Raw genomic sequence first — 19,083 nt, 5'->3', positions numbered from 1 at the left:
TTAACTTGTACTCACTTAAGTCCTTAGGCCTCAGAATCCTGCTGAATCAGGGCTGGAATGACACCGGCAGTACGTGACAGAACTGTAAATAGAACCAACAGCTCCACATTCCCTCTGTGAACCTCCCTTGTCCCTCTGCAGCTGAAAATCACACAGAGGAGAGGGGTGGGCACAGGCCAGAGCAGCCTGCCCGTGGCGCTGGGCAGGGCCCCACACAGCTCTCTAAGGTACAAACACACATTCCTTCCAGTGAGACTGAAGCAGATCAGAAGAGGTTCAGGAAATTCAGTCTTATCTGAGGCAAGCCTGGATGTTTGATTCATTTTCCAAGCACAGCTTCAGGAATTTCTCAGGACTGCAGGGTGCCTGCTCTGCTCTGAAGGAATGTGGCTCTCCTCTCACACCACTCTCTGGCAAAGGACACATCTCCCAGCAGAGAAGGGTGTGTGTTAGATGTGACTGGAAAAGCAGAACCCTTACCAGACCATACTGTAATTAGAATATCTGAAGAGCTTCACAGTTGTGTGGCTTACCTTTAGCCACTGCTCAGTCCTGCTCTGATCTAAGAAATTATTTCATGATGTAAACATGAAATGTCACCTCGAAGGGCAAAAGAACACGGTCCCTGGAAGGTATCCACAGAACCCAGCACTGCCTCATCTGCCCCACTGTTGCTACTGCTGTCTGCAGTCTGTGCCCCCTGTTCAGCAAGCCCCACGAGGCTGCAGCAGGCAAGCTGACTCTCCTTCCCCTTCTCTGCGGTGGCTCCCACTGTAACTGCTAGTTTCACCAGTGCTGAGAGTGGTGCAAAGGATCTGCAGAGCCAGCCAGCAGGCAGCAGACAGCACTGCCCTAGGCACACCCTATGGTAACGATGCCACCCTGCTAGTAATGAATGTGTTTGGCACCCAGGAGAGGGCAGCTGCTGTGGGCGGCCAGAGGGCAGCAGCAGAGCTGGGCGCACAACATGCACGGCTGTGTGCAGTGACATGGGATCCCTGTGCTAGACACCCCCCAGAAAGATACTGGAAACAACAAGTGAAGGAGTGACTGCTGCACACAGGTCAGAAAGCTGATACAAGTATAATGCCAGCTGCAAAGGGCGCTCAGGAGGGCTCAGCATGGGCTGAGAGGAAGTGAGGGTCGGGGGAGCACCTTGGGCTGCAGTGTGCTTAATGAATCCAAACCGCTCCCCATGGCCAGAGCAGTGGGAAAGGACAGGGATGAGGATCAGTTTTCCCTTACCTTTGCCATCCTTTTTCAAAAGGAGTTTCCTTTGCTCTTTTCTGTCTTCTTTCTGAATCGTGCCTGCCTCACTCTTCACAGGCTTTTTGACACAGCTGCTGCCCTTTCCTCCCTCCTCCAGTCGGGGTTTTTTTGACAGCGTTGCTGGTGGCAGCTTCGTCTTGGCTCCAGCAGCGAAATGCCCACTCTTTGCTGGGCCTTGTTTGCATGGGGTGGGCTCAGGCTCAGCAGCAGTTGGTGATGTCTGGCAGGACTTTGACCCTTCTTGATTTTGCAGACCTTCCACACTGACTGGGAATGGCTCATGTGTGTTCAACACCAAAGAGAATGGAGGAGTTCTTTTGCAGGGTGCTTGCTCTTGGAAGAGTCGGCTGTTCACTGCATCAGCTGATGGCAAATTGACTAAGCCACTTACTACAGTCTCTGGTGTCATGAGTTCTTCATCTTTGTCATCCTCAGAAGACTTAACTAAATTCTCAACCTGTTTGCTGGCAGACATCAAGTCAGGAGAGGGCTGTTTAGTGTTGGTATTCCTGAACAGTCCCTGAGCCTTGGAGCTAACTAAGGCATGCAGAGGAACCTTTGTTTCAGCTTTATCTGGGCTACACTCAACAGTTCTTTGCACTTCTTGTTTGCTTTCGCAAAAGAGTGGCTCCTGCTTGTTTAGTTCAAGTACCCCATGGAGCTGTTCCTGCAATGCTCTGCAGGACGTTTCCAGCACACCCAAATGTCCCTCTGCTCTGCCTGCAGTTTGTGTGGATTCAGCTTCTGCCTGACTCCCTGTGCCAGCACACCCCCCTGCCTCTGCCTGGCTCACGGGTGTGCAGAGTGTTTCCTGTGCATTCACCTGTTGGATCCCTAACTGATGGCTGTAATCTCTGCAACCCTCATTTGCCACCCTGTGGTGCTTCCTTTGAGCCTTGCTGGGCAGCAGGACACTCACTGGTGTTCCACTGCCAGATGCAGAGGTGGGGGGGTTTGAAGAGTCTGGGTTTAACTCTTCCTCAGACATGAAGGTACTGCCAACAGAAAGTACATCTTGTTCTGAGCTATTAGGAGGGGAGGCTGTAGCCTGACTCTCTGAGCTGTGACTGACTCCTGAGTCACAGGAAGGGGCAGCCCTCTCTTCACCCCCCATGCAGACCTTGCTCTGTTCTCCTGGTTTGCAGGGCTCACAGCTGGGTGCTTCGACAGAAAAGCCTCTTAGACATGGATGTCCCGAAGTGGGAGGGGGTGCTGCTTCTTGTTTTGCTACCTCTGCCAGTTGCTCTGTATTTTGGGGTAGCATCTCAGGAGCCTCAATTAAATCAGGCACTTGCATTCCATAACTGTGTTTCTGCTCACCAGGAGGAACTTGAAGCTCCTGCCAGTCATCATTTTGTGAAAGATGGCAGCTGTCAGAACTAGTGGCAGTTTGTGCACTCAAGGCTGAGTGATTTCCTTTCTCTGGTAAATGTTCTTCACAACTATTCTGTGTGGTGCTAACAGAAGAGTGCTCTTCACATGCAAGCTGACTGGTATTGTCAGCAGGGAACATGTCTTTCTCTTCAGGCAGACAAGGCAGTCCTGTTCTTGCTGGATGACAACCTCTGAACTGACACTCTGCCCCACTCACAGACTCAGCTGTCAGGGACATGCTGTGCTCAGTGAGAAGGAATTGTCCAGTTGTCCCAGGTGACACAGCTGGCAGGTAAGAGGGGGCTTCTGTGTCACATGCTAGGTTAACAGTGTGAGCACCTTGCAGTCCTCCGGGAGAAGCTCCATCATGTGTTTGGGAAGAGTTATTCATGGCAGGCTTTCCTTCCCCATCCACAGGCACCTGAATGGATTCACCACTGCCAGTTAGCATTGGATTTGGCTCCTGCTCCAAGCTCTCCCCTGTGTCTAAGACAGCACCATTTGCTGAAACACAAATGGATGGTGTTTCCATTTTATTTTCAGTGCTAGAATCTAGACACATGCCATCTGTTCCTACCGCTGGTGCAAGACAAATGTTTCCCGTGGATGCACTGTTGCACACTTCATCTGTTTGAAGTAGGGTACTAGAAACACTGCAGTCTTCTTTCCCGGGCCTCGGGCCGGTAGCCGGCTGTGTGACAGGCGCCTGCTCTTCTGCCAGGTTGGCTGGCAACGGGTGACCAGAAGAGGGCTCCTGTACAAAGCTCAGTTCTGTGGCTTTGACACCTATTGGCCTAATTTCTAAACTTGTGATCCCCTGGTTTTCATATGTGATCTGATAGTCTGAGTCATCTTCATTAAGAATTTTCCACAGCTGGTCATGCACTGCAGATATATCAGCAGCTCCTTGGCCCCCAGGTTCTCCAGATTCCAGGACTGCCTCGGGATTAGCTTCAGATGGAGATTCATCGCATGACAGGCTGCAGAGAGCATCTGTGCCATTGCTGTCGTGTGAATCAAGGCTATACCTGTGCTCCCCCTCCCCTGGATCCTCAGGCAGCCCTGCAGGAGGAAGGGCAGCACAGGAACACGCTCGCTGCTCACAAGCAGAGTCCCAGTCCCACGAGGGAAAAGGTGAAGCCTCGCTCCTCGAGCTGCCATCAGTGCTACCAGCGTTAATCCCTTGCTCACAGGTGACTTGCTGAAGACAACTTTCTCCCTTATGCCACGGAGCAAGGGGTTGAGAACAGGTCTGTGCTTGCCCTGTCTTTTCAGCAGCAAGGGTGTCTGAAGCTGGAGGGAGGGCTCCTGCGCTCTTGGAAGCCACGGAGTCGCTCTCCTTTCCTGTTTCGGGCTCCGTGCGTCGTCGCTCGCCAATCTGGATACAGATGTTAAGATTGGCACCCTGATTCTGCAGAGGAAGAAGAGAAACACAATTCAAAATTGGAATTGCTGCTTGGCACAGGCCTGGACTGGAGTCCTGGCATGGAATGTACCTGTTTCTGTAGAAATACTTGTCAGCTGTGGCTATCAACCCAAGGGGCTGAAATCAGCCCTGGTCCTAACAGCCTTCAGTCCTGGTGGGCTTCAGATCTGAATCCAAATGCTGAGAAATGCAATCACAACGAAGACCAGTGACTGATACAGTCCAGCTAGATAAACCCAGAGAAAATAACCCAACCCATACCAAACTACAACAAAGCAGTCATAGCTGTGCCTTTTGCTAATAGCTGGAGTGTCCCACCACAATAACCCACAATGCTGAGTTTCGGTAGCTACGCAGACCAGTTTTCTGGGAGCTCACCTAACTCCTCAGGGGCAGAGTTAACCTGACAGAACATCCTCAAGATCATCTCGAATTCTGTAAGAACAGGCTGCTCTGACATCGGCCACAACAAAATGATGACAGGATGAGCAGGAGATCCAGGAAGAAAACACTCTAGAAACGCACCACCACCACATGCCATTCTTCCTGGGGCACCTGCATGTTGCTTATGCCCTGGAACCCCTTTGAACCTGCCAGTTCTAGCAGGATCTCAGCACCAGCACTGGCATTCAGCAGGCCATAGGTGCAGGCTCAGCAGCTGGGGAGTGACCCCAGTCTGTGTGGTGAGGGTTCTGGCTTTCCAATGACACACTGCAAGTTCTCCATACGGTACACAGCTGGTACAGTTGGCTTTGAAGACCTTTAATTAAGCTGCTTTGAAGTGGGAGATAAAGAATTTCTCCTGGGGCTAGAAACAAGGTCATGAGAGGAGCCAGTAGCCTCCCACCTTGACCACCTAAGGGAAGAAGTCAGCCAGAACAGCAGTTGCTGCACAAGACAGCCTGCAAAGGTTGTTGCAGTAAGAGGCAACTTGGCACTAAAGGAAGTGTAAATCCTTGGGTAAATAGTGGTGTGGTGCTGCAGCTGCTGTGGACCTCTCAGAAGACCTGAGAGTGAAAATACAGCTCTCTTCAACAGCAGTCAGCCATGGGTTATGCTACCAGCCCCTCACCCTGCTCCTGGCAGAGCTGGCTCCAAAGCTGGGCTCCAGCTAATGCCACAGCACGCTTCGTGTGCAGCAACCGCGCTTGTTCAACCTGCCTTAGGTTACAGCAGCAGACTGCCAAGGAGTTTCTGGTTCATTATACAGAAGCTGTGAGAAGCTGTCCACGTTTCCCTTGTGCTATAAAGAGTAGCTTCCAGATGGGATGCTTTTGTCTGGCTCCTTTTCAAGACCACATAATGTTGAACCTAAATCTAAACTTCCTTTTCCTTCATGCATGTTTAAAAGCAGGGGGTTGCTTTGTGATCATCTCTGGCCCTTTTTTGCACACCAGTACTTCTTTCCTACCCCATCTGTATCCACTGCAGAGCCTTAGTGATGAACACCCAAATAAAAGCAACGGCAAGAGCCTGACCAGTCTGTCTGAAACCTGGCCACGGCATACACAGTGAGGTAACAGCTGCTGTCTGCTAAGAACCTGCTGGCATTGAGTTTATTGCACTGTGCTCAGCGAGCACTGGAACAATGCCTCCTGTGCACCATGCAGACACCTGCTGCCAGAAACTCTCCATACCTTAACTTCCAGAGGCCTCCCCATCGCAAGGCACTCTGTGCTGCTGGAATTTTATCTGCTATAGAAACACAGAAATCTTTGGCTGTTTTTCAGGCAGAAGAATTCAGTCATTTAAACTGCTTAAGACACCTCAGTGGTGAGACTGAAGCTAGCCTGCTGCCCAGAGCTGGGAGGCATTTGGGCATAAATAACAGATGAAGAAAAGCCTGTGGAGCTGAAGCAAGCTTGTGTTTATTTGTCAGATTTTTCTTCTGAGCCATTAGCTACAGCCCTTCAAACCAGTCAAGCTGGTGGTAAGATTACTCAGGATTTAATACTCACACCTATGCACTTCTGCAGCTCAGGTTTTTACTGCGTGAAAGGAAAAGCACGACCCAGTGCTCCCACTGCCGAAAACCGGTGGGACGCTCCATCAGCCTGCACAGCGACTCTGGCTGCCTACCAATGCCGTGAAAGACACCAGTACCTGGACAGCACCACCCCGGGGGGGGAGTTAAGTGCCTGTACATTTCAGCTGGAGTATCTGACTCTTGATTATGCTTTAGTTTTTAAAAACAAGGCTTCATTGCCCCCTGCAGCATGAACTCTCTGGACTAAACTGCCCCCCTGCCTATCCCTCCACAGCAAACCCCACTCCTGTGGTTCGGACTCCCAGCACATTAAGTGCCTGACAATTTTTTTCTTTCAGTGTGAAGTGAAAAGAAAGTAAATCAAACCCTGTCTGCTCATAATAGGCATTTGAGAAACCTTCTGGGCTGGCAGAATCGTTTCTTTGGTCAGACCTGTGCGACAGCCCAGAGATCAGATTTCCCCTTCCAGCTGTCCAGAGTCCCATTAGTGCCTCTTACTATCATCAGTCTCGCTCTATAATTAGAACAGCTCATGGCTTGCTTGGGCCTTTTTCAACACCAGATTTCCTTCCCAGCCGTAGCTGTCATTCAGCAGTACATGAATAGCTGCTTTCAAAGTAATTCAAATTTTACATTATTGGTGACAAACAGCAATAAAAGGCATTTAAATCAGTAGAGCAGCTCTTTCCATTAAATGATAAGGGCTTCACTTACCCTGGATGAGACCTTTTTATCTGGCATCTGATCTTGCTCAGACAGGCCCCAAGTTCTTTCCCAGTGACAGTCTTTATCTGCCTCTTCTGTGTGACACGAACCAGCCTGCATTTGCGAGCTCGCTGTCTCCTCGGGAATCTGTGTGGAAACAGCACCTTCCTGACTGGAAGCACTGGATTCTCTAAGCTCTGCTGCCAGCTGGAAAGACTGTCCTATAGTACTGACATATCTGCAAAGCTCTTTAGGGTTGAACAACTTCAAAAGGTTTCTTGTCAGACTTTCTCTTAGGGTACAGACGGCGTGCCTCGCATCTTCCTCTGGCAGGTCTCCTCCCGGCTCCTCTGGCAGCAGAGAGCCCTCGCCTCGCGGGTCCTCATCCGTGCTGCTCTCTGTCATCCTCTCTGCAGCCTGACCTGTCTGAGGAGAACCTATGCCACCAGCAGAGGAGTCTGCCTGGGCACCTGTATCATCCTTGTTCTTTGATTTGCCAGCTGAGGAGCCCGCATCCGAGCGGCCACTGCCATGACTGTCGGCTCCAGCGCCGGGATGGTCACTCCCAATGGCTGCGGATGCCACAGGCACCGGGCACTTCTCTTTGTCTTTCACGCTGGCACTTTTCTCTCGGTGGTGCCCACGAGTCAGAGTCATCTCTGCCTGCAAAGCTGACTGGCTGTACACAGAGGGGTCTCTCCTTACATTTACTCCTTCGAATTTTGAGTGATGCCCACAGAAGCCAATGGTGATATCCATAGGCGTAGTGTTATCTGACACTTGGAGCCGACAAGGCGTTTCGCCGAGGAAGTAAGCACACCCATCACAATCCTTACTCAGTTTTAAATCATCTTCATCATCACTGTCTAATAAAAATTCTAACTTCTGGTTCCAGATTTCATTCTCGTGTGCTGTCAGCACATCTGAGCATTCAAAATACTCGAGGTCATCATCATCATCATCATCATCAAAGGCACCCCTAGCACTTGGGATCTGCTCTGTGTGACTCTCCAGAACGGGGGCAGAACTACCAGCATCATCTTTCACCAAATCACGGTGATTTACTAGGGCCGCATCTGCCTGCTCACTCAGCAGGGCACTCACGGTTAGAGGGCGAACGAGCCCAGTCTCTTTACACACCTGGACATCTGCCAGACACTGGCCAGATCCAGAGCCCTCCCTGCTCAGACAATGGCTGTCTGTCTGACAAGTGCCTCCCTCTGTGGGGTGGGAACGTGCCTGTCCAGCGCAGCGTTCCCCTGCGGCTCCGGCAGCGGCGCTGGCCGTGCTGTTCCAATCCACCGGCTCACCACCCTGCTCCCACACACCCCTTGGGCAGCAAGCACCTTCCTGGGCTTTAAACACATTCTTTACGTCCATGCTGTCTCCTGTGTCAAGCAAGTGTCTGTGAGATCTCTCAAACAGTGCTTCTGCTTCTCTGGTCTTCGGAAGCAGCGAACCATTCATTTGCGACGAGCCAGAACCCGGTGAGATCGGCACCGGCTCACCCCCGCAGGGGTCACTCCTGCCTGGCGCCAGCCGGCTCCGGTGCTGCTCGGCTTGCCCCGAAGCCTCCCGCATTGTCGCTCAGGTCACTGGCCAACTCCGGTGAAGTGCTGTGCTCGGTACCTGACTCCAGCTGAACAGCAGCTGAGCAGCAGCTCATTCTAGCTGCCAGACTGCTTCCAGGTGCTCCTCAGTGAGGTGCTCTGCACGCCTGCAAGTCAAAGAAACTTGAGGGTCAAAAATGATTTCCTCAGTGGGCCTCTGCATTGTGTGACAGGTGGCCAGCTGACAAAGTTGCAAGCCTTTTCAAAACAAAGATACCAGTATTTAAAAATCATGATCAGAGGTTAAAACAGTGCCTACAGCCCAGCTGTCTGTGGTGATTCACAGCTGCACACTGCAACTGTCCAGGCTGATGTGTGCTAGAGAAACTAATTCTCAAGCAGCCTGCACATACCTGCAGCAGCACAAACCAGGCTCTGGCACATGCTGTTTAGACATCCCTAAATGCAAATAGCAGTTTGCAGCCCATTTCCACGGGTGCATGACTTCTACAAGTGCCTGCTCTTTTGGTCGTCACACAGCACACCTGCAGGGTATTGCCTGCACTGGCATCACACACAGGGACACAGGGACACACACATCACACAGGGCATGCACCGCAGAGTCTCTTTGTAGATGTACCTGGAGAAAACGGTCTGGTTAAATTTCAAAGGCTCTTTCTGGCCAAAGAATTCTCTTGCACTTTGGCTTTGATGTCTGTCGTTTCTGTGGGGAGGCTGATTAACTTCTGTGTCGTGTTCACACTGAACCTCACTTTCAAACTGCCCTGCAGAGGCCACGTGGTGTGGCAATGCAGAATTCACATAAACCCCAAGTGAAATGCACCCAAAGGCTGCTGTGAGCTGAACCCAAAGAAATATGCAATCATCTCTCCAATCACAGGATTTTAGATACTTGAGATGTTTTTGCACACTTTCTTGCCACCCTGGTACTCTAATGAAGCCATTTAAAAACACCTCTATTCATTCTCTTTTGCCTTCCCTCACTTCCTCCCACTGTGACCATTTTAGCCAAGCTCTCTCTGCTGGCTGCAAGATCACCAGCCACTAGCACCCGAGCACACCAGCCCCTCCCGATGCCCTTTCAAGCACTCTGTGGCTCCTTATATGCTCCTTGCAGCGCCATGGGCAGAGCAGTCATTGGGCCTGTCAGCACCCAGCTCTGTGTCACAGTCCACTGCAGACTCTAACCAAAGAAACTATGTGGGATCCAGCTTAGAGCTGAATGGCTGAAGGGCAAGGGGCTTGCATGGCCTGCTCAGAATCCACCGCTCACACAAAGCACACAGAGCAGGTAAGGGTCAAACCCTTACCAGACACCTTTTCTGTCCAGTCACCTGGGAGCTGAAAAGCAGGAAGAGAAGTGGTTCAGGGGTGGGATACCAGCAGGGATGCTGCCAGGCCGTGTGACAAGCAGTTTGACTCCAAGCACACAGAGCAGCACAGGGACAACCAGCCCAGCACCCTCTCTCAGCACACACTCCATGCCTGTGCTGCACACATGCATGGATGTGCCCCCTGGGGACATGCCTCAGCCTCAGTGGCTGGGCTTGGTGTGGAGCTGCAGCAGCCTTTCTGTGCCCAGGGTGGTGAGACCCCAGGCAGATGGGAGATGCCCCATCCCTGGAACCATTGCAGGTCAGAATGCCTGGGGCTCTGAGCAACCTGCTTTAGTTGCAGATGTCTCTGCTGGCAGCAGAGGGGTTGGACTGGATGAGCTTCTCACCCAAACCAGTTTGTGTTTCTGTGATTACCTGCACGGGAGATCCAGGGCAGGAAGCTGGCACACAGGCTTCCTCAGACCTTGGAGCCTGAGAAGCAGCCTAGGTCAAAACCCATCCTAATATGAGCTTCTCTGCTGAAGAGGACAAGAGGAGGACAATGAGAGTATACTCTCATGGGCACAGATAATGTGGGCACCTGTCAGCTGGCCCCAGGCCAAGGCTCTGCTCCTGCTTCAGGCAGGCCTTTGAACTGCAGTCTAAGCCAGGCATGCAGCTAGGGCCTGGAGAAAAAAAAAGGCATCAGATCCTATTATCTCCAGCCTTTCACATCTCTGATCACATTTTTGCTTTCCATTTCAACTCCAAGCAATATAAATATTTAACAGAGAGAAATGAAAAAAAAACCAAGGAGTGGTAGAGATTCATCTTTTCCTCATCCATTTCATTAGTGCCATGGAATTACCCCCTCAGCATTCACCCATCTCCTCTTCAGCATGCATTTGCCTAATGCTCCCTATTGCCTTGGTTCAGACCTGCTTTCATCTCTGCCTTTCAGAAGAGCAGATGCCTCTTCCCTGGGTTGGAAGGTATAAGTTAGTTTAAAAGCATGGTAATTCTCCCAGCTGAAAAGAGCCCTGGCAGCAGTTTGTTAATGCAGATTGGCTCATGAATACTCTTTGCTGAAGCAATTGCACCATTCTGTTATCATTCTCTCAGTTCAGCTGTGGTTTGACATGGAGGGAAAAGAGCTGCCAGATTTCTTTGCCATGAGGATCAGATCAGATCTCTGCACATTCTGGCAGATCCAGCCACGGAAACTGAAGCAAAATAACAGTCCCCCAGGAAACCTGCGCCAAGTGCTGCTTTCCCACCCAAGAGAAAGGGCATTAGTTTTTCTAAATCTGGGGGGAAACTGGAAGATATTAACTAAACTGACTAAAAGAAATTACTGACTGACTTGAGATAGAAACTGGAAAGAGAACTGCAGCTATAATTCCCCCACACCTCCTCCAGGAGACTTGTGGCAGAAATGATGAAAGGAAAGGCAAATGAGGGCTCCTGATCACCTACCATCAGGAACCACTAGGAACCTGAAAATAAACTCACTTCCTGATGAACTGTGTTTTGAACACGTGCTGACAGGACAAGAGAAGGTGTGAATGTTCAAAGGTGTTAAGGTCTGAGGCCTTGCTCTGGACACCAGTGATGCTACTTGCTGACCCGGCTTCTAGCTAGTGACAGCAGCCTGCGCAGAGGAACCCGCTCCTTACACAGGCACCAGTCCCTGGGCAGTGGCACAGGGTCCTGGGTCCAGCTCCAACCCTGCCCTGCTGCCCAAGGCTGGCCCCTGGGCCTTACCTTGCAGGATGACTGCAAGGCAAGCTGTGGCTGTTTCTTACTCACCACCAAAGGAAACCTCACTTCCTTACAAGGAGTAGCTCTGTCTCCAGCATTCCTGCTCCCAGACAGCTTAACCCCTCCTGCAGCTGGCCCTTCTTGCCCTCCATGACAGACTGTTCCTCAGTCACAAATGGCCAGCTGACACACGGCCTCCCCTTCCCCCTTCCTCCGCCTCTCTTGGGTACAGCTCCACAGCCAGGAAGAAAACACACGCCGGGCACCAGGCTCCGGTGCTGCCTGAGCTCGGTGCTCCAGGAACTACCGACAAAGGGGAACAAAGCTGGCAGCAGCCTGGGAACAGAAACCTCACAGCTGTGGCTGGGTAGGATCTAGCAGAAACACAGAACTGATGAAAGCCTGCAGCAGCTGGGTTAACCAGCCAGCCAGGGGAAAGACATCCCCAAAACCTGTCCGTGGCAGGGCACAGCCGAAGCGCTCATGGAAAACAGCCAGTTCCAAATACTGCGCAGAAGAACAGCTGGGGAAACACCCAGGGGGCTAAACCCACTTGACATTTCTTTAAGGGAAACAGAACATAAAATAAATGCAAGTAAATTTGTAGGGAAAAAAAGCTATTTGATTTACAGTGTGCACTTCATCTGGACTGGGGTTTAAAACCTGTAGTGACAAAGCAGTCTGAAATTCCAGTTCAAAACTCTGATTGCTCCAGCGGTCCCCACCGGAATGCCAACACTTTTAACCAACTGGACATTTATTTTTGCTATTGCACACATCTAATATCTGATCATTTCATCCAACCCAGACCAAAATACTTTGGAAAAATTACCCTCTGGCACGGAAAGAGCAGTGCCAGGGTGAGTCAATTGTGTGGAGGTGGCTTTGGACCCACAGCCACTTCTGCTGATTTCAGAAGGAACTGTAGGCTTAATCCTAAAGTCAGCCAAAGCACTTTTGAACCAACAAAAGTACATCAATTCCATTTCTGAAAGTGGCTATGACTGTTCCTCTCGTGTCATGCTTTATTTAGTTATAACCAAAATGGGAACCTGCATTGCAAGAGATCTCACAGCCACAGGACTTACTGGTGCAGAAAGATCACGTATCTTACAAGCCCAGGAGGCACTCTGTGTCTTTCTGTGGGGTTCATGTCCTCTAGAGTCAGTGGAGAAAACTCTGAGGTTTTTTTCCTCTTCTTCACTACTTACTCATCACAAAGTCACTGTTCTCTCTACAGTCCTGACCTGCTCAGCCTGTGCCCTCATTCAGCAGGACTTATTCCTATCTTTCAGAGGGCCTTGCTCCTCCTCACTTCCACAGGACCCATCAGTCTCTGCCCACAGATTGTCTCTCCCTTATCATCACCCCACAAGCCTCTGGGGTCCAGGGACTGTTCTGTGTCCACGCGCTGCCTGGCACAATGGGCACCTGATCTATGCCCAAACCTCACTCAGGACAACTGCAGTACAATCAATAGATGCAAAGAAGCTTTGACAGCCAAAGCATTGTCTGGGTGCCTTAGACTCTCCCACCGGGGCATTAACACCACTGTGTGCTATCAGCATCCCTGGGTGGCTGCCTGGCTCTGCAAAGAACCCACTGTAAAACACCCACCTCAGTACAAAGGGTGGGAGAGAAGAACTGCACCGGCCCACGACAGGGCTATCTGAGCCCAACACACCAGAGGAACCACACTGATAACCCCCCCTGGTCTGTGTTAAGAGCTAATCCTCTAGACCAGAAACTTTACACTGAGGTGCCTCTGGGACAGCTGCAGCCACCAGAACAATGGATAGTTACATCAATACTGTGTGAACAGCCTCAGTGGCATATCTGCCACTGCCCACACTGCAGAGCCACAACACATCTGGCAGATCCCTTTGGATAACCGCTCGGGCATTGATTTGCACTGAACTTCCTCACACAAAAAGCACAGCCCTTCTCCTTTGCTCATAGGTGTGCAGGAGGAGGAGGAGGGTGCATGCAGTACAGGCTGCTCACCTCTTCCTTTGACACTTCTCACAGAATCACAAGATTAACCAGGTTGGAAAAGACCTTTGGGATCATAGAGTCCAACCTCTCACCCAACACCATCTGATCAACTAAACCTTGGCACCAAGTGTCTCATCCAGGCTCTTTTTAAACACCTCCAGGGACGGGGACTCCACCACCTCCCTGGGCAGCACATTCCAGTGGCCAATCTCTCTGTCTGGGAAGAACTTCCTAACATCCAGCCTAAACTGTAAGATTCATAGAATTGTTGGGGTTGGAGGGGACCTCAAGGATCATCCAGTTCCAAACCCCTGTGATGGGTAGGGACACCTCACACTAGATCAGGTTTCCCAGAGCCACAGCCAGCCCAGCCTTAAAAACCTTCAGGGATGAGGCTTCCACCACCTGCCTGGGCAAGCTGTTCCCGTGTCTCACCATCCTCATGGTGAAGAATTCCTTCCTATCATCCAATCTGAATCTACCCATTTCTACTTTTTTTTCCTCTCCCCCTAGTCCTATCATTACCTGATACCACAAAAGCCCCTCACCTGCCCCATTTTCCCCCTTTTTGCCCTCAAATCCAGAGCACCTGGGCTCTGTTGTGGTCTCCTCCCACCCCAGGTGCGGCCACTTGGCTCTCCCCACCCATTCCCCTATTTAATTCCCCACAGGAAGGGCAGCAGCCCTAAGCTGAGCCCATCTGGGCTGGAGGATCCTCCTCTCTTCTCTGGTGAGTACCCATGGTGTTCCCCATGGTGCACACTGGGTGATGGTGGTGGTGACTACAAAGGCCGGGGGGCCTGGTGGCCCCCCGGTCGTTAGGGCCTACACTGATGACTCCTCCCATCCCCTCCACGGGTGCTGGCTGGGGCTCCTGCCTGGGGCTGAGCTCCTCTGGGTGGTGTCTCGGCTGGTGAAGGTCTTGCCCCCAGCTCTGGGCTGGGTGCAGGAGTGGTGGTGGTGGAGCAGGAGCTGTTTAGCCAGAGGTCCCTTCCAACCCTGACTGATACTATGATAGTTACACTGCTTTTACCTGGAGGCCCCTGGAGCCTGCTCTCACCATTCCATAAGGCTCTGCTTTTGTGCCTCATTTGCAGACTATTTCTTCCCCCTCACTGCTTCTTTTCAGAAAGAAGGAAAGAAAGGAGGGGAAAAGCAATAAAGCAGATTTGGCAAATGCATTCACTTCTCAATCAGCTCTGAACAGAAAACCTTCAGGAAGAGAGGCAGGGTGGGAAGGGAGAATCACTACTGATGAATCACAAGACAAATGTCACGGTATCTCCAAGGTTGGAAGAGACCTCGAGGACCATCGAGTCCAACCCGTCACCACAGACCTCATGACCAGACCATGGCACCAAGTGCCACATCCAATCCCCTCTTGAGCATCTCCAGGGATGGTGACTCCACCACCTCCCTTGGGCAGCACATTCCAATGGGCAACGACTCTCTCAGTGAAGAACCTTCTCCTCACCTCCAGCCTAAACTTCCCCTGGTTGAGACCGTGTCCTCTTGTTCTGGTGCTGGTTGCTAGAGAGAAGAGACCAACCCCCACCTGGCTACAACCACCCTTCAGGTAGTTGTAGAGAGCAATGAGGTCACCCCTGAGCCTCCTCTTCTCCAGGCCAAGTAACCCCAGCTCCCTCAGCCTCTCCTCACAGGGCTTGTGCTGGATTCGCTCTTTGGCAAAACAATTACTAGTCTGTAGACCATCCTGTTAAATATCAACAGCTCCTTCTCCCCTTGCCTGGGCATATGACACACGTTGCAAACCCCTAGGACAAAGATGTTACACAGACAAGCAGCTTCACCATAAAGCAAGCTGGTGAATACAATTCAAGGTGAGCATGAAAGATCCAGTGACCCTGGTAACCACAAACCCTTTCTTTGGGAACAGGAACGGCTGCTACTATGCAGGTCCCACCAAAAAGCCAGCTGGTGTGGATGTTATACCTATTCTATTGATCACAGGAGGGAAAGCAGCAAAAGCAGAAGAGGAGCCTGCAGGACCAAGAGCTGAGGCAGCACCGTGGAACACAAAGGGGAGCTCGTGCAGAGGGGGAAGCGCTGCCCACCAGAGGACTGGGCTCTGCAGAGCTCCGGGCAGTGGGCTCCAGTACGCATTGCTGTCAGTCAGCAAGCCTGCACTGGGTGAGACTGGGCACGGGAAGTCCTGCAGCACAGTCACAGCCAGGCGGAGCCTGTGCGCACCAGCACCCAAGGAGCAACACTTACCGCAAGAGTCTGTGCAGCAAGTGACCTGCAGTGGCAAGTGGAGCTTCAAAGGAGATCTCGCTGCCAATACAGCTTGTGCTTTATGGCCCTGCCCCTTGGTTTGCAGAGCTGCAAAGATATCACAGACCTAATCACTCAGCCTCCCAGGCCCTTTGCAGAGCGACCAGCTGTGGCGCTGTGTGTGTAACACACATCCTGCTTCACGTACCTCGGTATCCTGCTCAGATGCAGTTCTGCTCAAGGCTAATGCTAATTCCCCTTCATTCCCCTGGGAATGTATCTCAAAAATGCCTTAACTTCCTCACAAGGACTCTGCACGTAGTTTGTACAGCTGAGATGTTCCTCCCCCTTCCCAGCCTGCCAGCTCTGCTGTGTTTGGGAACACACCGCACATTCCCACGCCTCCTCCTGCGGGGCACCCCTCAGCAGAGGTCTGTTGTTTTGTAGCAAATCCCTTCCCTTTAGCATTTGTCTCCTTCCCAAACACAGACCTTTCCTGCTCGTCAGTTACACAGACACTAGGTACCAGTTTACATTTCTCACACGCAGACACACACAATATAGTTACACTTACCACCAGAAACAGCTTTGCTTCCCCCCACGCCTAGTCCATGCTGGCTTTCCAGAGTCATTGTACCAGGCAGCCATGGAAATGTCTTCCTAAAGCATTGTGACTGTGCTTATGCTCTTAAACTCTGTTGCCTTGTACAAGAGCTCCAGAACTTAGTTTCTGTCATCCTGGGGACAATTATTACCCTGTGAGCTCTGTTAACAGTAAGCATTTAAAGAGCTGTGTGCTTGCTGAGGAGTCTAACATTGGATGGGGTGAGAGCAGCGAGAGGTCCTGCATGCAAGGCTTTACAGGAACTGTGTTTTTGTTCCTGTGTCCCACAGTAGTGCTGTCTGCAATCCCTAAGGCTGGAGCACAACACCTACAGCCATATTATTCTTCTAGCAACCCTTCAAGGTACTGCAATCAAACCACCCATCCAGAGCAGCACAGTTGGGTGGCATGAGCTGGGACTAGAACGCTGCGTTACCTAACCCTGTGATCACGTATCCACCCTGCTAACTCACAGCCGTCGCTCAGCGGCTACGGACCAGAGGAGTAAATGATTGCCTCTGTACGTGTATTGCAAAGACCTTAATATAGAGTAATTGCAATAAGCACTCATGGCACAACTCTTAACACTGATCTGCCTTCATCTATTTTTAACGTTTCTCCAGCACTGACGCTGTCAGGCCAGGCGCTCCGTGCAGCCTGATCATCGTTCACAGGCTGCCCAGCCAGCAGAGCCCCTCTCTGGAAGGGAGGAAATGTTTACCTGTTGACTGTGAGGCCAGGCAAGATGCATGTAGAAGGAGTGAAGTGCCTATTTCAGGAGAGCTTCTCCCCCTCACAGGCTCTTTAGGGAGGGGTGCAGGTGCTCACGGCGGTTTGCTGCTTGGTTGCCTTGCTGGGGCTCAGGGCCAGGAGCACCACAGCGATTTCAGCAACATTTAGCAGAAAGTTAAACGCAGCATCTTTAAACAAAGTACCCATTAAGATGAGCAGAAATTACTGTGGCTTAGCAGCAGCAAATAACAAACCCCATTTCCTGCTCACTAACAGTACACACCCCTACATTCACCCAGTGCATTAAGAATAAAGCAAGCTGCTCTTCCCCATCCAGGGGTGTTTTACAACCCACATTCTATTTCCACACAGGATAAAAAAGCAGACAAGTGAGTTTAAAGGACAAGCAATCTGAGCTCTCCAACCACAAATGTGCCCTTACCTGTGAGTGCTCTCTCTTGAGGTTCTAGAGGCAGGCCAGGCTTGTGGTCCCACTCTGCCCTAGGAGAGAAAAGACATTCACTTTACGCACGCTGCTGAGAGCCGAGACGCCGGCTGAAAGCTTCAGGGTTGTTTTGCTCCTGTGACCTTAGAGTAGGGAGTCTGATGGCAGAACAGTTTGACTTTTAAGAGGGACTATTTCATTACATGCAGCAGATGGCCCTTCCCAGGAAAACCTCAGCCAGACAGCGAGACAGAGCTGGCAGCCACGTCCTACTTCCATAGAAGTCCAGGGGAATTTCCTCATGGCCTTGAGAAAGAGGAAGCTTGGCCTTAGCTTTTCACAACACAGCACTGGGCTGTTTTTAAGGCACGTGCTGAATTGCTTTGCTAGGCAGCATGGGAATTCCTAACTGGCTTGAAGCTAAACACACCTAACTTCTGCTGAGTGGGAGGGAATCTACAAGGCTGAGGAAAACAAAAGTGGATAGTGCACTCTTAACAATCACTGCATAAAAGTCCACCTAACCAACTCACATTCCTCAGAGGGAGACAGTGAATCCTTAAGTAAGAAAGTGCTCCCGCTCCTGGCACTCAGGAAGCCAAGGAGGAACCCCAATGAACTGCACAAACTGCTCTGGGATCAAGGGGTGCAGGAGAGGCTGAAAAGCAAGTTTTGTGTCAGGTTTTTTCTTGAGCACTTTACTAAAAGCAGAGCTAAAACTGGCCATGAGATACTGTGCTAAGCACTTCTTGTTCTCACTGTTATCTAGGCCCAGATAGGAAAGTGGTTGGTTTGGCAGTAAATATAGCACCTCCAACCACCCCCACTCAGGAGCAGCAGCAGAGAGAGCTATAGTTTAACATAGCAGCCTCATGGCCAAAGCAATCCCCAAAGAAGTGCAACACCAGGATTTCAAAGCATGTGCAACCTGGGGTAACAGCAGAGGGAAAAGCCACTCGGTGCAATGTCTTTAACTAAAGGGCTTGCTCTTCAGAGATTCTGGAGCCCCAGAAGTCAGGAGGGATGCTGTGCTGCCACCTGCTCGGCAGGCAGATGTGCAGAGCTCATTTTAACTAGTGCCATACAACCCAGGAGCCAACAGCCCCTCCTGAACAGCGTCTGGTTTGGCCTCAGTGCCGTGCCACTGCAGCCCTCCGAGCTCCAGCTCGTTCACTGGGGTGCCAAAGCAAGCTTGCAAGTCACCTAAAGAAATACTGCAGAAATACAGGATGCTGGATCACTGAGGAGAGACATTAGGAGAATCGCTTCCTGAGGCACTTCCTTTCCACTCTGAGCAGTCTGTAACTCCAGAGATAAGAATTCCCCTCAGATCATGGCCATACTCACCTGTCTGTTAGCCACAATGGAAACCATGTCCTCAGGACACTATTTCTGAGGACCACCTCCTCATCCTCAGCAGTGCCTCCTCTCACTAAGACACCTAAGGTGCCTAACACTGGACGCCTGTCTGGGAGCTGTCAGCAGACTGGGGGACAAGTAGCAACAGCAGGACAGGTTGTCTCACAGACAGCTGGCCTGCAGAGCTGGCAGGTGGAGGCAGGGAGCAGTAGAGTCCCCCTGTGATCCAGGAGGAAGCAGTGAGAGACCTGCTCAGCCGCTTGGATCCCCACAGGTCCATGGGACCGGATGGGATCCATCCTAG

At 51.3% G+C, this 19,083-nt stretch overlaps 1 protein-coding gene across 3 annotated transcripts in view; it reads right to left on the bottom strand.

Annotated features, from left to right (window-relative positions):
* The window catches only part of ALPK2 (alpha kinase 2), a 34,737-nt gene that overhangs the window by 13,326 nt on the left and 2,328 nt on the right, over window positions 1–19,083 (bottom strand). Inside the window, exons 2-5 of one of the 3 annotated variants that reach the window (XM_068169319.1) lie at window positions 17,954–18,078; window positions 17,418–17,476; window positions 6,771–8,478; window positions 1,246–4,054 (exon numbers count right to left, since the gene is read on the bottom strand). In XM_068169319.1, coding sequence (XP_068025420.1) covers window positions 1,246–4,054; window positions 6,771–8,342 — 4,381 coding nt within the window. In that variant the 5' untranslated portion in view covers window positions 8,343–8,478; window positions 17,418–17,476; window positions 17,954–18,078. Of the gene's footprint in view, window positions 1–1,245; window positions 4,055–6,770; window positions 8,479–17,417; window positions 17,477–17,953; window positions 18,301–19,083 lie in introns of those variants that run through there. The other 2 variants (XM_068169321.1, XM_068169320.1) reach the window with 2 other exon arrangements.

This window comes from Melanerpes formicivorus, unplaced genomic scaffold (assembly GCF_026170545.1).
Source record: "Melanerpes formicivorus ecotype bairdi unplaced genomic scaffold, bMelFor1.0.p_v2 SCAF_179, whole genome shotgun sequence".
NCBI lineage: Eukaryota > Metazoa > Chordata > Aves > Piciformes > Picidae > Melanerpes > Melanerpes formicivorus.
The sequence above is the reverse complement of the archived record's forward strand: the minus strand, read 5'-3'. Positions and strand labels throughout refer to the sequence as shown.